Source organism: Oncorhynchus kisutch, unplaced genomic scaffold (genome assembly GCF_002021735.2).
Source record: "Oncorhynchus kisutch isolate 150728-3 unplaced genomic scaffold, Okis_V2 Okis09a-Okis19a_hom, whole genome shotgun sequence".
Classification (NCBI taxonomy): domain Eukaryota; kingdom Metazoa; phylum Chordata; class Actinopteri; order Salmoniformes; family Salmonidae; genus Oncorhynchus; species Oncorhynchus kisutch.
Window position 1 is genome coordinate 4865804 of NW_022261985.1, and position 18684 is coordinate 4884487.

The following is an 18684-nucleotide window of genomic DNA, read 5'->3' on the forward strand; positions in this document are numbered from 1 at the left end:
GAGATGGAGTTTGGTATCTTACCCTCGTCTCTTATTGTAACACTGTAGAGATGGAGTTTGGTATCTTACCCTCTTCTCTTATTGTAACACTGTAGAGATGGAGTTTGGTATCTTACCCTCTACATAGAGCCAGGCCTGATGCCAGTCTTGCCATTTCTGGTTGATGGCCTCACACTCGTACCCTGCTGAGTCTTCATACTGGACGTTGTAGAGGTGGAGCAGCGCTCCAGACATGCTGACCTGAGCGCTGGCAGGCAGGTCGGTAGCACCTATCTTCCTCCAGACGATATGAGGGGCCGGACTGGACGCAAAGACAACAAGAGAAGAAGGAACTAACTAAGCACGGTTATGTCTCAAATGGCAGGCCTCGTGTCTTATGAAGGCTTAATGAATCCTCCATAAGCCCTTTATAAGGCATACATAACTGTTTCACAAAATATGTGTAAGCAAATGGATGCCATCTTCTCTAGTTACAGTGTGACAAGTGAACAAAAGTCCCCAAAGTCTTTGTGTTTGTTTCATCAGTAGCTAAATATCTGTCATTTCCATATTCTGACTCACTTTCCCAGAGCGAAGCACTCCAGTGTGACGTTGTAGTTGAGCATAGCTGTGGTGTCAGGGAACTTTACTACGAGGTCGGCCTTGTATCTCTTCTCTGGGGCTGTGGGGATGAAAGGGTCATAGGTCAACACTATGGAGTTGCCCAAAAGACATTGATGTATGGTCAGTTTTTGTGTTTTTTTCCAGCCTAATGTTAAGGGAGAGATTTCGCAGAGTGTAACATGATCCCAGATCTGTGGCTAGGATGCACCTCTACCTAGACACTGATCTAAGGTCAGTTTTGTGTCTTTCCATCTAAAGAAACATCTTAGATTTTGGGGAGGGTTTAAGCTGATCCTAGATCTGAGCCTAGGCGTAACAGCTACCCGGAGCTGAAGACAAAGCAAAGACAATGGTCAAAAGTAGTGTACTATACAGGTAACACAGCTATAAACTAGTGTACTATACAGGTAACACAGCTATAAACTAGTGTACTATATAGGTAACACAGCTATAAACTAGTGTACTATATAGGTAACACAGCTATAAACTAGTGTACTATTCAGGTAACACAGCTATAAACTAGTGTACTATATACTGTAGGTAACACAGCTATATACTAGTGTACTATATAGGTAACACAGCTATAAACTAGTGTACTATACAGGTAACACAGCTATAAACTAGTGTACTATATACTGTAGGTAACACAGCTATAAACTAGTGTACTATATAGGTAACACAGCTATATACTAGTGTACTATACAGGTAACACAGCTATAAACTAGTGTACTATATAGGTAACACAGCTATATACTAGTGTACTATATAGGTAACACAGCTATATACTAGTGTACTATATAGGTAATACAGCTATAAACTAGTGTACTATATAGGTAACACAGCTATATACTAGTGTACTATATAGGTAATACAGCTATAAACTAGTGTACTATATAGGTAACACAGCTATATACTAGTGTACTATATAGGTAACACAGCTATATACTAGTGTACTATATAGGTAATACAGCTATAAACTAGTGTACTATATAGGTAACACAGCTATATACTAGTGTACTATATAGGTAATACAGCTATAAACTAGTGTACTATATAGGTAACACAGCTATATACTAGTGTACTATATAGGTAACACAGCTATATACTAGTGTACTATATAGGTAATACAGCTATAAACTAGTGTACTGTATAGGTAACACAGCTATATACTAGTGTACTATATACTGTAGGTAACACAGCTATATACTAGTGTACTATATAGGTAACACAGCTATATACTAGTGTACTATATAGGTAATACAGCTATAAACTAGTGTACTATATACTGTAGGTAAAACAGCTATATACTAGTGTACTATATAGGTAACACAGCTATAGGCTAGTGTACTATATACTGTTGGTAACACAGCTATAAACTGGTGTACTATATACTGTAGGTAACACAGCTATAAACTAGTGTACTATATAGGTAACACAGTCATGAACTAGTGCACTATACAAGTATCACAGCTATAAACTAGTGTACTATATAGGTAACACAGCTATAAACTAGTGTACTATATAGGTAACACAGTCATGAACTAGTGCACTATATAGGTAACACAGCTATAAACTAGTGTACTATATAGGTAACACAGCTATAAACTAGTGTACTATATAGGTAACACAGCTATATACTAGTGTACTATATACTGTAGGTAACACAGCTATAAACTAGTGTACTATATACTGTAGGTAACACAGCTATAAACTAGTGTACTATATAGGTAACACAGCTATAAACTAGTGTACTATATGGGTAACACAGCTATAAACTAGTGTACTATATACTGTAGGTAACACAGCAATAAACTAGTGTACTATATAGGTAACACAGCTATAAACTAGTGTACTATATAGGTAACACAGCTATAAACTAGTGTACTATATGGGTAACACAGCTATAAACTAGTGTACTATATACTGTAGGTAACACAGCAATAAACTAGTGTACTATATAGGTAACACAGCTATAAACTAGTGTACTATATAGGTAACACAGCTATATACTAGTGTACTATATAGGTAACACAGCTATATACTAGTGTACTATATAGGTAACACAGCTATATACTAGTGTACTATATAGGTAACACAGCTATATACTAGTGTACTATATAGGTAACACAGCTATATACTAGTGTACTATATAGGTAATACAGCTATAAACTAGTGTACTATATAGGTAACACAGCTATATACTAGTGTACTATATAGGTAATACAGCTATAAACTAGTGTACTATATAGGTAACACAGCTATATACTAGTGTACTATATAGGTAACACAGCTATATACTAGTGTACTATATAGGTAATACAGCTATAAACTAGTGTACTGTATAGGTAACACAGCTATATACTAGTGTACTATATACTGTAGGTAACACAGCTATATACTAGTGTACTATATAGGTAACACAGCTATATACTAGTGTACTATATAGGTAATACAGCTATAAACTAGTGTACTATATACTGTAGGTAAAACAGCTATATACTAGTGTACTATATAGGTAACACAGCTATAGGCTAGTGTACTATATACTGTTGGTAACACAGCTATAAACTGGTGTACTATATACTGTAGGTAACACAGCTATAAACTAGTGTACTATATAGGTAACACAGTCATGAACTAGTGCACTATACAAGTACCACAGCTATAAACTAGTGTACTATATAGGTAACACAGCTATAAACTAGTGTACTATATAGGTAACACAGTCATGAACTAGTGCACTATATAGGTAACACAGCTATAAACTAGTGTACTATATAGGTAACACAGCTATAAACTAGTGTACTATATAGGTAACACAGCTATATACTAGTGTACTATATACTGTAGGTAACACAGCTATAAACTAGTGTACTATATACTGTAGGTAACACAGCTATAAACTAGTGTACTATATAGGTAACACAGCTATAAACTAGTGTACTATATGGGTAACACAGCTATAAACTAGTGTACTATATACTGTAGGTAACACAGCAATAAACTAGTGTACTATATAGGTAACACAGCTATAAACTAGTGTACTATATAGGTAACACAGCTATAAACTAGTGTACTATATGGGTAACACAGCTATAAACTAGTGTACTATATACTGTAGGTAACACAGCAATAAACTAGTGTACTATATAGGTAACACAGCTATAAACTAGTGTACTATATAGGTAACACAGCTATATACTAGTGTACTATATAGGTAACACAGCTATATACTAGTGTACTATATAGGTAACACAGCTATATACTAGTGTACTATATAGGTAACACAGCTATATACTAGTGTACTATATAGGTAACACAGCTATATACTAGTGTACTATATAGGTAATACAGCTATAAACTAGTGTACTATATAGGTAACACAGCTATATACTAGTGTACTATATAGGTAATACAGCTATAAACTAGTGTACTATATAGGTAACACAGCTATATACTAGTGTACTATATAGGTAACACAGCTATATACTAGTGTACTATATAGGTAATACAGCTATAAACTAGTGTACTATATAGGTAACACAGCTATATACTAGTGTACTATATAGGTAATACAGCTATAAACTAGTGTACTATATAGGTAACACAGCTATATACTAGTGTACTATATAGGTAACACAGCTATATACTAGTGTACTATATAGGTAATACAGCTATAAACTAGTGTACTGTATAGGTAACACAGCTATATACTAGTGTACTATATACTGTAGGTAACACAGCTATATACTAGTGTACTATATAGGTAACACAGCTATATACTAGTGTACTATATAGGTAATACAGCTATAAACTAGTGTACTATATACTGTAGGTAAAACAGCTATATACTAGTGTACTATATAGGTAACACAGCTATAGGCTAGTGTACTATATACTGTTGGTAACACAGCTATAAACTGGTGTACTATATACTGTAGGTAACACAGCTATAAACTAGTGTACTATATAGGTAACACAGTCATGAACTAGTGCACTATACAAGTATCACAGCTATAAACTAGTGTACTATATAGGTAACACAGCTATAAACTAGTGTACTATATAGGTAACACAGTCATGAACTAGTGCACTATATAGGTAACACAGCTATAAACTAGTGTACTATATAGGTAACACAGCTATAAACTAGTGTACTATATAGGTAACACAGCTATATACTAGTGTACTATATACTGTAGGTAACACAGCTATAAACTAGTGTACTATATACTGTAGGTAACACAGCTATAAACTAGTGTACTATATAGGTAACACAGCTATAAACTAGTGTACTATATGGGTAACACAGCTATAAACTAGTGTACTATATACTGTAGGTAACACAGCAATAAACTAGTGTACTATATAGGTAACACAGCTATAAACTAGTGTACTATATAGGTAACACAGCTATAAACTAGTGTACTATATACTGTAGGTAACACAGCTATAAACTAGTGTACTATATAGGTAACACAGCTATAAACTAGTGTACTATATAGGTAACACAGCTATAAACTAGTGTACTATATACTGTAGGTAACACAGCTATAAACTAGTGTACTATATAGGTAACACAGCTATAAACTAGTGTACTATACAGGTATCCCAGCTACAGGCTAGTGTACTATACAGGTATCCCAGCTACAGGCTAGTGTACTATACAGGTATCCCAGCTACAGGCTACTCACTCTCCTCTGTAGATATGAGAGGGATAAACTTGGAGTAGACTCCCTTGCCAATCTGTGGGTTGAACACATAGCAGGAGTAGTTCCCTGCGTCTGACGCCTCCACCTTGGAGATGTACAGATTCCCGGTGCTCTGAGAGACGAAGCGACGCTTATCCGGGTGGAGGAAGACCGGAAACTCGTTGTATATCCAACGGAACGTCACCTCAGCTGGGATACAGAGGAAGAACAAAATAAAACAACTAGTAAGAATGTGGTGGTCGGTTTCCCCTGAATCACCTCTGAGTCTCTATGGGGGTTTAGTTTGTGTACTGTGTAACTCTGAGGTACTGTGAACCACGGTGTTCTGAACAGCTCTTTCTTCATGTTCTATGACTCAACACTGAATAGATTACAAGTCAGAATGTTTATGTTTACGTTTGAGTCCTTTAACAGACGCTATTACCCAGAGCCACTTGCATTGATCTTAAAGGTCCAATGTAGCCATTTTTATTTCACTATCAAATCAATTCTGGATAATAATTAAGTACGTTACTGTGATTGCTTTCAATTAAAATGTTTTTTTAGCAAAGAGCAATTTCTCAAGCAAAAATTTTCTAGGACTGTCTGGGAGTGGTCTGAGTGGGGAGGTGAAAACTGAACATTTACTGTGATTGGCAGAACATTTCACAGTATTATTCCAACCTCATAGTCTGGAGATATGTATAAAACCCAAGAAAATCATGTTTTTGATAGCTTGGTGGGTCAACCACATATTACAGTCATAGTAAGTACATTTTTCTTCAATAAAGTAGCTATCAGCAGAGTCAGAGCTAGTAGGAAAAGACAAGTATGACTGTTAGTTTGAGGGATCATGTGTATTCTAGTATGTCTGAGGTACTAACTTGGTCATCATGTGTATTCTAGTATGTCTGAGGTACTAACTTGGTCATCATGTGTATTCTAGTATGTCTGAGGTACTAACTTGGTCATCATGTGTATTATAGTATGTCTGAGGTACTAACTTGGCCATCATGTGTATTCTAGTATGTCTGAGGTACTAACTTGGCCCTCATGTGTATTCTAGTAAGTCTGAGGTATTAACTTGGCCATCATGTGTATTCTAGTAAGTCTAAGGCACTAACTTGGCCATCATGTGTATTCTAGTATGTCTGAGGCACTAACTAGGCCATCATGTGTATTCTAGTATGTCTGAGGCACTAACTTGGCCATCATGTGTATTCCAGTATGTCTGAGGTACTAACTTGGCCATCATGTGTATTCTAGTATGTCTGAGGTACTAAATTGGCCATCATGTGTATTCCAGTATGTCTGAGGTACTAACTTGGCCATCATGTGTATTCTAGTATGTCTGAGGCACTAACTTGGCCATCGTGTGTATTCTAGTATGTTTTAGGTACTAACTTGGCCATCGCTTGGGAGGAGCACAGAGCAGCACGGCACCCTGGCCCTCCTTCACGGTCACAGGGTCTCTCTCTTCATCTGGGAACTCCTCCAGGTCTGGAGATAGAGAAAGATAACGCAGTGGTCAGTTTAACTCTAGCATATAGTCATGATTCCAGGTGTCCACAGACAACACAGCTGTATACCACTGACAGAAGCAATGACTTAGAGACTAAACACACGACATGATACTTCCTGTGTTTGTCAGTCAATTCAGTTTCAGAAACCATGGGGATGTGAATCTACTGTGAGAGAGAAATAGAACCTGTTGACCAGAGTCAACCAGTTTCACTCACATCCAGTACTAGTCTCTCTCAACATGAAATTAGGTCATGGCTCGCGACAATACTCACATCCAAACTTGACCTTGGCCTCCTTGCTGATGACGGTGCCGTACACGTTCTTGGCGACACAGACGTAGGTCCCTGCATGTTTCTTCTCTTCAGGGTTGTTAATGATGAGGTTCCCTCCCACCAGACTGTAGTGTTCATTAGGCAGCTCCATCAGCTTGATCTCCCAGTTATCACGCCTCCATCTGGGGGGGAAATGTGGATCTCCCTTTTTACCCATAAATTGTTTTTGTTTTTTGTATAAATTGGAATGAGTCATTCCTCTCCATGTCCTCTGAAAGTTGTATGACTCTAGAACCAATCAAAGTCCTTTAAAACACCTTGTGAATGTCTGTGACTACATGGCAGTAGATCTTAAAATGTTCTTTAAATTTCTGTTAACTTTGGTTTTCCAATGATATGTGACGTAATGTGTGTTACCTTGATGTATTGTACGGGTTGATTTGGGTGTGTGTGTACAGGGTTGATTTGTGTGTGTGTGTGTGTGGGGGGGGGGGGGGGGGGGCATACCTGTATGTGGGTGCAGGGTTGATTTGGGTGTATGTGTGTGTATAGGGTTGATTTGGGTGGGTGTGTGTGTGTGTATAGGGTTGATTTGTGTGTGTGTGTGTGGTGATACCTGTATGTGGGTACAGGGTTGATTTGGGTGTATGTGTCTGTATAGGGTAGATTTGTGTGTGTGTGTGTGTGTGTGTGTGTGTGTGTGTGTGTGTGTGTGTGTGTGTGTGTGTGTGTATAGGGTTGATTTGTGTGTGTGTGTGTGTGTGTGTGTGTGTGTGTGTGTGTGTGTGTGTGTGTGTGTGTGTGTGTGTGTGTGTGTGTGTGTGTGTGTGTGGTGATACCTGTATGTGGGTGCAGGGTTGATGTGGGTGTGTGTGGGGTTACCTGTATGTGGGTGCAGGGTTGATGTGGGTGTGTGTGGGGTTACCTGTATGTGGGTGCAGGGTTGATGTGGGTGTGTGTGGGGGTACCTGTATGTGTTTGCAGGGTTGATGTGGGTGTGTGTGGGGTTACCTGTATGTGGGTGCAGGGTTGATGTGGGTGTGTGTGGGGTTACCGGTATGTGGGTGCAGGGTTGATGTGGGTGTGTGTGGGGTTACCGGTATGTGGGTGCAGGGTTGATGTGGGTGTGTGTGGGGTTACCTGTATGTGGGTGCAGGGTTGATGTGGGTGTGTGTGGGGTTACCGGTATGTGGGTGCAGGGTTGATGTGGGTGTGTGTGGGGTTACCTGTATGTGGGTGCAGGGTTGATGTGGGTGTGTGTGGGGTTACCGGTATGTGGGTGCAGGGTTGATGTGGGTGTGTGTGGGGTTACCGGTATGTGGGTGCAGGGTTGATGTGGGTGTGTGTGGGGTTATCTGTATGTGGGTGCAGGGTTGATGTGGGTGTGTGGGGTTACCGGTATGTGGGTGCAGGGTTGATGTGGGTGTGTGTGGGGTTACCGGTATGTGGGTGCAGGGTTGATGTGGGTGTGTGTGGGGTTACCGGTATGTGGGTGCAGGGTTGGCCCGTGCTCTACAGTTCATGGAGATAAGTCTGTCAGGGGACTCCTTTGTGTAGACGATATCCAGAGGCTCCTCTTCAAATATTGGACCGTAGCCAGTAGCGTCATCTGACAGGGCACAACATCACAGTGATGTTACAACAACGTTACAGCAACATTATGTCAATATAACTTTAATGACTGCGAATGGTCGATAAACACACATAAAGCCAGACTCATTTCACTGTGATTCAGCGTGTAGGAGATAATGCTGTATGTCAGTGCATTACAAGCTTTTACAGAGTAAACGGTTATGAGAATGAAAACCAGACTCTGCTTACCTCCAAAGATCCTGGGCTCACCAAACAATACGGCCTCTGCAAAATGACGGGAGAAGACAAGGACACTTTGTTGAGTTTCTCATGGCTAGAACATGGCTTAAACTGTATCAGAACGTTCCAACCACACATGAGGTGGAACAGAGCCACATGGCTTAAACTGTATCAGAACGTTCCAACCACACATGAGGTGGAACAGAGCAACATGGATTAAACTGTATCAGAACGTGCCAACCACACATGAGGTGGAACAGAGCAACATGGATTAAACTGTATCAGAACGTTCCAACCACACATGAGGTGGAACAGAGCCACATGGACCTAGTAAAAACAGTAGTCCTTCTGAGATGATGTCTAATCTAGTTCATTCTAAGACATGTATAGAAGACAGAAGCAGTCTGTTGAGAGCTACTCACCAGTGTGTGACAGTGAGGAGGAGAGAACTAGCAGGACCAGGGCTGTGACAGCCATGACTGTCTACTGACTGACACAGAGACCGACGGAGGTCTGTAATGGACAGGACATGAGCTAAAGAGGAGAGAGAGGAAATGACATCAGCTAGAGAGGAGAGAAATTACATGAGCTAGAGAGGAGAGAGAGAAATGACATGAGCTAGAGAGGAGAGAGAGAAATGACATCAGCTAGAGAAGAGAGAAATGACATCAGCTAGAGAAGAGAGAAATGACATCAGCTAGAGAGGAGAGAGAGAAATGACATCAGCTAGAGAGGAGAGAAATTACATCAGCTAGAGAGGAGAGAGAGAAATGACATCAGCTAGAGAAGAGAGAAATGACATCAGCTAGAGAAGAGAGAGAGAAATGACATCAGCTAGAGAGGAGAGAAATTACATCAGCTAGAGAGGAGAGAGAGAAATGACATCAGCTAGAGAGGAGAGAGGAAATTACATCAGCTAGAGAGGAGAGAAATGACATCAGCTAGAGAGGAGATAAATGACATCAGCTAGAGAGGAGAGAAATGACATCAGCTAGAGAGGAGAGAAATGACATCAGCTAGAGAGGAGAGAAATGACATCAGCTAGAGAGGAGATAAATGACATCAGCTAGAGAGGAGAGAGAGAAATGACATCAGCTAGAGAGGAGAGAAATGACATCAGCTGGAGGAGAGAAATGACATCAGCTAGAGAGGAGAGAAATGACATCAGCTAGAGAGGAGAGAAGCGACATCAGCTAGAGAGGAGAGAGAGAAATGACATCAGCTAGAGAGGAGAGAAATGACATCAGCTAGAGAGGAGAGAGAGAATTTGACATCAGCTAGAGAGGAGAGAAATGACATCAGCTAGAGAGGAGAGAGAGAAATGACATCAGCTAGAGAGGAGAGAGAGAAATGACATCAGCTAGAGAGGAGAGAAATGACATCAGCTGGAGGAGAGAAATGACATCAGCTAGAGAGGAGAGAAATGACATCAGCTAGAGAGGAGAGAAATGACATCAGCTAGAGAGGAGAGAGAGAAATGACATCAGCTAGAGAGGAGAGAAATGACATCAGCTAGAGAGGAGAGAAATGACATCAGCTAGAGAGGAGAGAAATGACATCAGCTAGAGAGGAGAGAGAGAAATGACATCAGCTAGAGAGGAGAGAGAGAAATGACATCAGCTAGAGAGGAGAGAGAGAAATGACATCAGCTAGAGAGGAAATACAATTATTGTTTATCTTCTTTGCTGAATGAAATAACCCTGAGCCTGAGTTGTATCTAATACAATTACATGATGGCTTGATCTTGTGCTCATCATTTCTGATTGTGTTTCCTCATATCCACCACAAGAACAGTCACACACACAGATCTATGGATTCTATTCTTACGGTCCCGTCCACTGTCCTTAGCAGTTTGACAGTACCCTCAGTGTGGCAGCAGCCACAGATCTGAATGCATGTATTCATTTGGTTTGTTTTATTGTTGAATATCCTGGTGTATAGACAATCCAGCTTTTAGCTGTAGAAATACAAACTGGATTCTATTAGATAGACCCCCCAGTGTGCAATTTCCATATCAATTCACTTTGGATGTTTAAATTATTTACAACACATGAGTCAGCAATATTCTCCAAATAGACTACAAATACTGTAGTCATGCAGGCTTTTCTCTGTGAGGGGCTTTTTCCATTAATATATGCGTTCACACACACACACACACACACACACACACACACACACACACACACACACACACACACACTGCAGCGCTCAGACGGGTCCGGTCTGGCGTCACACATGCTCACACATCAGTTCTGCAGCAGCATATGAGAGTCATCCTGCAGCAAGACTCACCTTCTGAATACTGAGAGGAGAGGGAGGGATAGAGGGAGGGAGGGAGGATAGAGCGATAGGGAGAGCGAGAGAGACACAGAGCAAGTGAGAGAGAGAGACGAGAGAGAGAGAGAGAGAGAAAGAGAGAGAGAAAGATAGAGAGAAAGAGAGACAGAGAGAGAGACAGAGACAGAGACAGAGAAGAGAGAGAAAGAGAGAGAGAGAAAGAGAGAGAGAAAGAGCGAGAGAGAGAGAGAGAGAGCTGCTCTGAGTCTGCAGTATTCTCAGCTCTCTCAGAGGACAACACAACACCAGTCTCAATCGGCTGCAGCTAGTCACGCTATAGCTCCGCCCCTCACCTCACCATTATCTAAAAGTGCAGTCATGCTGCATGCATAATACACTCCTGATTGAACACAGGATGTAGAGCATACCGTAGTCATGTTTAGTGTCTTTAACACACCTCTGACACCCTATATCTGTACAGAATCCTAGAGATACCCCCATCTTTCCACGGTACTGGCCTCAGCATATCCCTGTCTGTTCCAGCTACTCTACTGAACCCAGTCTGGCCTAGCTACTACACTGAACCCAGTCTGTTCAGCTACTATACTGAACCCTGTCTGTTCAGCTACTATACTGAACCCTGTCTGGCCTAGCTACTATACTGAACCCTGTCTGGCCTAGCTACTATACTGAACCATGTCTGTTTAGCTACTATACTGAACCCTGTCTGGCCTAGCTACTATAATGAACCCAGTCTGGCCTAGCTACTATACTGAACCCTGTCTGTTCAGCTATTATACTGAACCCTGTCTGTTCAGCTACTATACTGAACCCTGTCTGGCCTAGCTACTATACTGAACCCAGTCTGGCCTAGCTATTATACTGAACCCTGTCTGTTCAGCTATTATACTGAACCCTGTCTGTTCAGCTACTATACTGAACCCTGTCTGTTCAGCTACTATACTGAACCCTGTCTGTTCAGCTACTATACTGAACCCTGTCTGGCCTAGCTACTATACTGAACCCTGTCTGGCCTAGCTACTATACTGAACCATGTCTGTTCAGCTACTATACTGAACCCTGTCTGTTCAGCTACTATACTGAACCCTGTCTGGCCTAGCTACTATACTGAACCCTGTCTGTTCCAGCTACTATACTGAACCATGTCTGTTCAGCTACTATACTGAACCCTGTCTGGCCTAGCTACTATACTGAACCCTGTCTGTTCAGCTAATCTACTGAACCATGTCTGTCCCAGCTACTCTACTGAACCCTGTCTGTTTAGCTAATCTACTGAACCCTGTCTGTCCTAGCTACTATACTGAACCCTGTCTGTTCCAGCTACTATACTGAACCCTGTCTGTCCAGCTACACTACTGAACCCTGCATAGCCAGCTACTATACTAGAAACCTGTCTCTTCACCTACTATACTGAACCCTGTCTGTTCAACTAAAATACTGAGCCCTGTCTGTTCAGCTATTGTACTGAACCCTGTCTGTTCAGCTAAAATACTGAGCCCTGTCTCTTCAGCTATTGTACAGAACCCTGTCTGTTCAGCTAAAATACTGAGCCCTGTCTGTTCAGCTATTATACTGAACCCTGTCTGTTCAGCTATTATACTGAACCCTGTCTGTTCAGCTACTATACTGAACCCTGTCTGTTCAGCTAAAATACTGAACCCTGTTTGTCCCAGCTACTCTACTGAACCCTGTCTGTTCCAGCTACTCTACTGAACCCTGTCTGTCCCAGCTACTCTACTGAACCCTGTCTGTTCAGCTACTATACTGAACCCTGTCTGTTCAGCTAAAATACTAAGCCCTGTCTGTTCAGCTATTATACTGAACCCTGTCTGTTCAGCTATTATACTGAACCCTGTCTGTTCAGCTACTATACTGAACCCTGTCTGTTCAGCTAAAATACTGAACCCTGTTTGTCCCAGCTACTCTACTGAATCCTGTCTGTTCCAGCTACTCTACTGAACCCTGTCTGTCCCAGCTACTCTACTGAACCCTGTCTGTTCAGCTACTATACTGAACCCTGTCTGTTCAGCTAAAATACTGAGCCCTGTCTGTTCAGCTATTATACTGAACCCTGTCTGTTCAGCTTTTATACTGAACCCTGTCTGTTCAGCTACTATACTGAACCCTGTCTGTTCAGCTACTATACTGAACCCTGTCTGTCCCAGCTACTCTACTGAACCCTGTCTGTTCAGCTAAAATACTAAGCCCTGTCTGTTCAGCTACTATACTGAACCCTGTCTGTTCAGCTAAAATACTGAGCTTGTCTGTTCAGCTATTATACTGAACCCTGTCTGTTCAGCTATTATACTGAACCCTGTCTGTTCAGCTACTATACTGAACCCTGTCTGTTCAGCTACTATACTGAACCCTGTCTGGCCTAGCTACTATACTGAACCCTGTCTGTTCCAGCTACTATACTGAACCATGTCTGTTCAGCTAATCTACTGAACCATGTCTGTCCCAGCTACTCTACTGAACCCTGTCTGTTTAGCTAATCTACTGAACCCTGTCTGGCCTAGCTACTATACTGAACCCTGTCTGTTCCAGCTACTATACTGAACCCTGTCTGTCCAGGTACACTACTGAACCCTGTATAGCCAGCTACTATACTGAACCCTGTCTCTTCAGCTACTATACTGAACCCTGTCTGTTCAACTAAAATACTGAGCCCTGTCTGTTCAGCTATTGTACTGAACCCTGTCTGTTCAGCTAAAATACTGAGCCCTGTCTGTTCAGCTATTATACTGAACCCTGTCTGTTCAGCTATTATACTGAACCCTGTCTGTTCAGCTACTATACTGAACCCTGTCTGTTCAGCTAAAATACTGAACCCTGTTTGTCCCAGCTACTCTACTGAACCCTGTCTGTTCCAGCTACTCTACTGAACCCTGTCTGTCCCAGCTACTCTACTGAACCCTGTCTGTTCAGCTACTATACTGAACCCTGTCTGTTCAGCTAAAATACTGAGCCCTGTCTGTTCAGCTATTATACTGAACCCTGTCTGTTCAGCTATTATACTGAACCCTGTCTGTTCAGCTACTATACTGAACCCTGTCTGTTCAGCTACTATATTGAACCCTGTCTGTCCCAGCTACTCTACTGAACCCTGTCTGTCCCAGCTACTCTACTGAACCCTGTCTGTTCAAGTACTCTACTGAACCCTGTCTGTTCAGCTAAAATACTGAGCCCTGTCTGTTCAGCTTTTATACTGAACCCTGTCTGTCCTACCTACCTTGTCTGTTCCAGCTACTCTACTGAACCCTGTCTGTCCCAGCTACTCTACTGAACCCTGTCTGTCCCAGCTACTCTACTGAACTCTGTCTGTTCAGCTAATCTACTGAACCCTGTCTGTCCCAGCTACTCTACTGAACCCTGTCTGTTCAGATAATCTACTGAACCCTGTCTGTCCCAGCTACTCTACTGAACCCTGTCTGTTCCAGCTACTCTACTGAACCCTGTCTGTCCCAGCTACTATACTGAACCCTGTCTGTCCCAGCTACTCTACTGAACCCTGTCTGTTCAGCTAATCTACTGAACCCTGTCTGTCCCAGCTACTCTACTGAACCCGGTCTGTTCCAGCTACTCTACTGAACCCTGTCTGTCCCAGCTACTCTACTGAACCCTGTCTGTCCCAGCTACTCTACTGAACCCTGTCTGTTCAGCTAATCTACTGAACCCTGTCTGTCCCAGGACTCTACTGAACCCTGTCTGTTCAGCTAATCTACTGAACCCTGTCTGTCCCATCTACTATACTGAACCATGTCTGTCCTAGCTAATATACTGAACCCTGTCTGTCCAGCTACACTACTGAACCCTGTATAGCCAGCTACTAAACTGAACCCTGTCTGTCCAGCTATTATACTGAACCCTTGGCCTAGCTACTCTACTGAACCCTGTCTGTCCAGCTACTCTACTGAACCCTGTCTGTCCAGCTACTATACTGAACTCTGTCTGGCCTAGCTACTATACTGAACCCTGTATGTCCAGCTACTATACGGAACCCTGTCTGTTCAGCTACTATACTGAACCCTGTCTCTCCTAAAGTCACTATGCAGTCCCAGAGCCCATCAGAGTCAGATTGTGACCTAAGAGAGAGGAAAGAGCGGGGGGTGCTTCTGTTCCCAACCAAGGAGGGCCTACAGCAGCAACTAGATCTTCTGCACAGATTGCATCCGCCCTCTGCACAGAGAGAGGAGAGAGGAACTATCTACACTGAACAAAAATATAAACGCAACATGTAAAGCGTTGATCCCATGTTTCATGAGTTGAAATAAAAGATCCCGAAATGTTCCATACGCACAAAAAGCTTATTTCTCTCAATTTTTGTGCACAAATTTGTTTACATCCCTGTTAGTGAGCATTTCTCCTTTGCCAAGATAATCCATCCATCTGACAAGTGTGGCATATCCAGAAGCTGATTAAACAGCATGATCATTATACAGGTGCACCTTGTGCTGGGGACAATAACAGGCCACTATAAAATGTGCAGTTTTGTCACACAACACAATGCCACAAATGTATCAAGTTTTGAGGGAGCGTGCTATTGGCATGCTGACGGCAGGAATGTCCACCAGAGCTGTTGCCAGAGAATTTAATGTTCATTTCTCTACCATAAGCTGCCTTCAACTTCATTTTAGAGAATTAGACAATACGTCCAACCATCCTCACAACCGCAGACCATGTGTATGGCGTCGTGTGGACGAGCAGTTTGCTGATGTCAACATTGTGAACTGAATGCCCCATGGTGGGTTATGGTATTGGCAGGAATAAGCTACGGAAAACGAACACAATTGCATTTTATCAATGGCGATTTCAATGCACAGAGATATCATGACGAGATCCTGAGGCCCATTGCCGTGCCATTCATCTACCACCATCTCCTCATGTTTCAGCATGATAATGCACATCCCTATGTCGCAAGGATCTATACACAATTCCTGGAAGCTGAAATAAGGGGATGAGTGATGACTAACAGAGGACTGTATAAATGAGGAATATAAATGAGGAATAACTCAGGATTCTCCAGCTGAGCAGCTTCCAGCATTTATCATCTGATACCCTGCTGCTGCTGCTGTCCTCCTCACACTCTTTTCTGGCTGGCTGGCTGGCTGACTGGCTGGCTGGCTGGCTGGCTGGCTGACTGGCTGGCTGACTGGCTGGCTGACTGTCTGGCTGGCTGACTCAACAATATTAGCATGTGCTGCCTAGCAGGAGCTCTAGGAATGACTCAGTGATTCATAAAGACTTAGACAACAACTTTTGTACTGTATCCTAGCAGTAATGTCAGACCCAGCCCTGACACTTGACCGCTGCATAATCACACTTATCAACAACTGCTGTACTTTGCAAATGCAAGTGGTCCAATTTATGAGGCTGTATTATCTTCCTAACCTAATGTGTCATGAAGTCCATCCTCTATAATCCACACAGAATAGAATGCAATAGAATACATTGGAATGCAATAGAATAGAATACATTGGAATGCAATAGAATAGAATAGAATGGAATGCTATAGAAAATAATGGAATAGAATAGAATAGAATGGAATGCTATAGAAAATAATGGAATAGAATAGAATAGAATGGAATGTAAATCTTCCTCAGAGCACCACTGATATTGTTCCAGTGGATCCAGAGGCATAGTGAATATGATGAAGACAAGACTGTAAGCATCTTCTACTCTTGTCTACTATCTCTGATCAAGTCCTGAGAGTTGGTTTTCTCTGTCATTCTGTAATCTGATCAACGGGACGCTCATATTTAGGTCAGCCCAGTATTAAGCTGCCTGCCTGGCCCACTGACTGAGTGGGTGTCTGTTTTTCCTGGCTGAACACAGAGAAACACCACAGTAATAACACTGACCTCCATATATGTCTGTTTCATTTCTTTTCAGATTTGTATTCTGACATCTGAATTATCCAGAGAAATATATAGGCCTGGAGTGAATGTAAAGTAATCACCAAAATGTCCTTTCCCCCAATATAAAATATCTTCAATAATTACATTTTTGTTTCTCAAACAACAATAATGTTAAATGAAAGCTATAAACATCCTATAATACCTGTGGTTATAATATTAAATATATTCTATAAACACCCTATAATACCTGTGGTTATAATATTAAATGTATTCTATAAACATCCTATAATACCTGTGGTTATAATATTAAATATATTCTATAAACACCCTATAATACCTGTGGTTATAATATTAAATGTATTCTATAAACATCCTATAATACCTGTGGTTATAATATTAAATATATTCTATAAACACCCTATAATACCTGTGGTTATAATATTAAATGTATTCTATAAACATCCTATAATACCTGTGGTTATAATATTGTGCATGGCAGTTTGCTGATTGTTTTCCCATCTGCTTATGTGCAACTGAATTGACAACAACCAATATTGCCAGAGTTTAGTGGTGTGTTCACTGTCATTCCCTCTAATTAGGCTGTGCTACATCAATGAAGAACAGCCTAGAGGGTATGAAGGTATGAAGGTATGCCCCAAGCCAGCCCGCTCTAGGACAGTTACATGTATGATCATTACATATTGCAGGAGTTTGGTTAGATAACGGGTTACAGGACAGCCCTGCCCAATGAGCCCGTAACGCATCATCCTTCAATTTCACCTTGCCTCGCCTCAACGCTGAGCTGCAGGGTACCCTCCCAAAATGAGACGCTACTTTCACAAACAACTTAGATGAGTAACTTGCCCACATTCATTTTTCAGAAGGCTATTAAATGTAACAAAGTACAGATGTGTAAATATCCGGAAAAAAAGGCGCTCACCGGTCAAAAAGTGACTGCACATTACCCTCACACGCACCTCCCCTCGACTATGATGAGTATGGAACTGCAGTACGAGGCCAGCATTGGCAACTGACTATTCTGCATTGCGGTAGCATACTCCGAAGCATTGCAGAGTTATCCCTGTCCTGGTCCGTCTTAAAATCCCTCATTGCAATCCACTAAAACCGACTAAATCTACAGACCCTATTCTACATGCATTATGCTCATGCCGTTTCAGCCTTACCTGTGAAATAGAATGAAACGGTATTTCAAATTATCCGCATAGCATGAACACCTGGATCAAAAGCGCATTGTCCCACAACCAAGCGCGAGGAGCAGCGCGTGCGTGTCAACTTTTCTATTGGAGGAGAGGATATGACTGACAGTGGTCGTAGGAAGGACGAGGAAGCGCATTTCTGATCGCTATTGGAAGAGGAGGACGCAGGGAGGATGCCAGCATTGCGCACCGGCAGCGGTATCGCTGCCTGCAAAGCAAAGCCAACAAAGTAATCACATCAGCATTCTACATGATCGGTAGCCTACAATTTCAGAAAATGATTTTATTTGTAAAGATCTTAAAAGTGTTCTCTGGCCACATTGTAATAATAACAGTTATATTGATATATATTGGACATTTATTGAGAGAGGTGGTAGAGGTGTGTGGAGGGGTGATGGGATGAGAGAGG

General features: G+C 41.7%; 1 protein-coding gene across 2 annotated transcripts in view; it reads right to left on the minus strand.

Moving 5' to 3' along the window:
* Nucleotides 1-18374, minus strand: part of LOC109880249 (contactin-1a) — a 33024-nt gene extending 14650 nt beyond the window's left edge. Inside the window, exons 1-9 of one of the 2 annotated variants that reach the window (XM_020472475.2) lie at nucleotides 18243-18374; nucleotides 9325-9436; nucleotides 8912-8947; nucleotides 8573-8699; nucleotides 7091-7272; nucleotides 6699-6794; nucleotides 5298-5504; nucleotides 562-661; nucleotides 117-301 (exon numbers count right to left, since the gene is read on the minus strand). In XM_020472475.2, coding sequence (XP_020328064.2) covers nucleotides 117-301; nucleotides 562-661; nucleotides 5298-5504; nucleotides 6699-6794; nucleotides 7091-7272; nucleotides 8573-8699; nucleotides 8912-8947; nucleotides 9325-9379 — 988 coding nt within the window. In that variant the 5' untranslated portion in view covers nucleotides 9380-9436; nucleotides 18243-18374. Of the gene's footprint in view, nucleotides 1-116; nucleotides 302-561; nucleotides 662-5297; nucleotides 5505-6698; nucleotides 6795-7090; nucleotides 7273-8572; nucleotides 8700-8911; nucleotides 8948-9324; nucleotides 9437-17998; nucleotides 18094-18242 lie in introns of those variants that run through there. The other variant, XM_031815598.1, reaches the window with a different exon arrangement.
* Nucleotides 18375-18684: the final 310 nt, after the last annotated feature.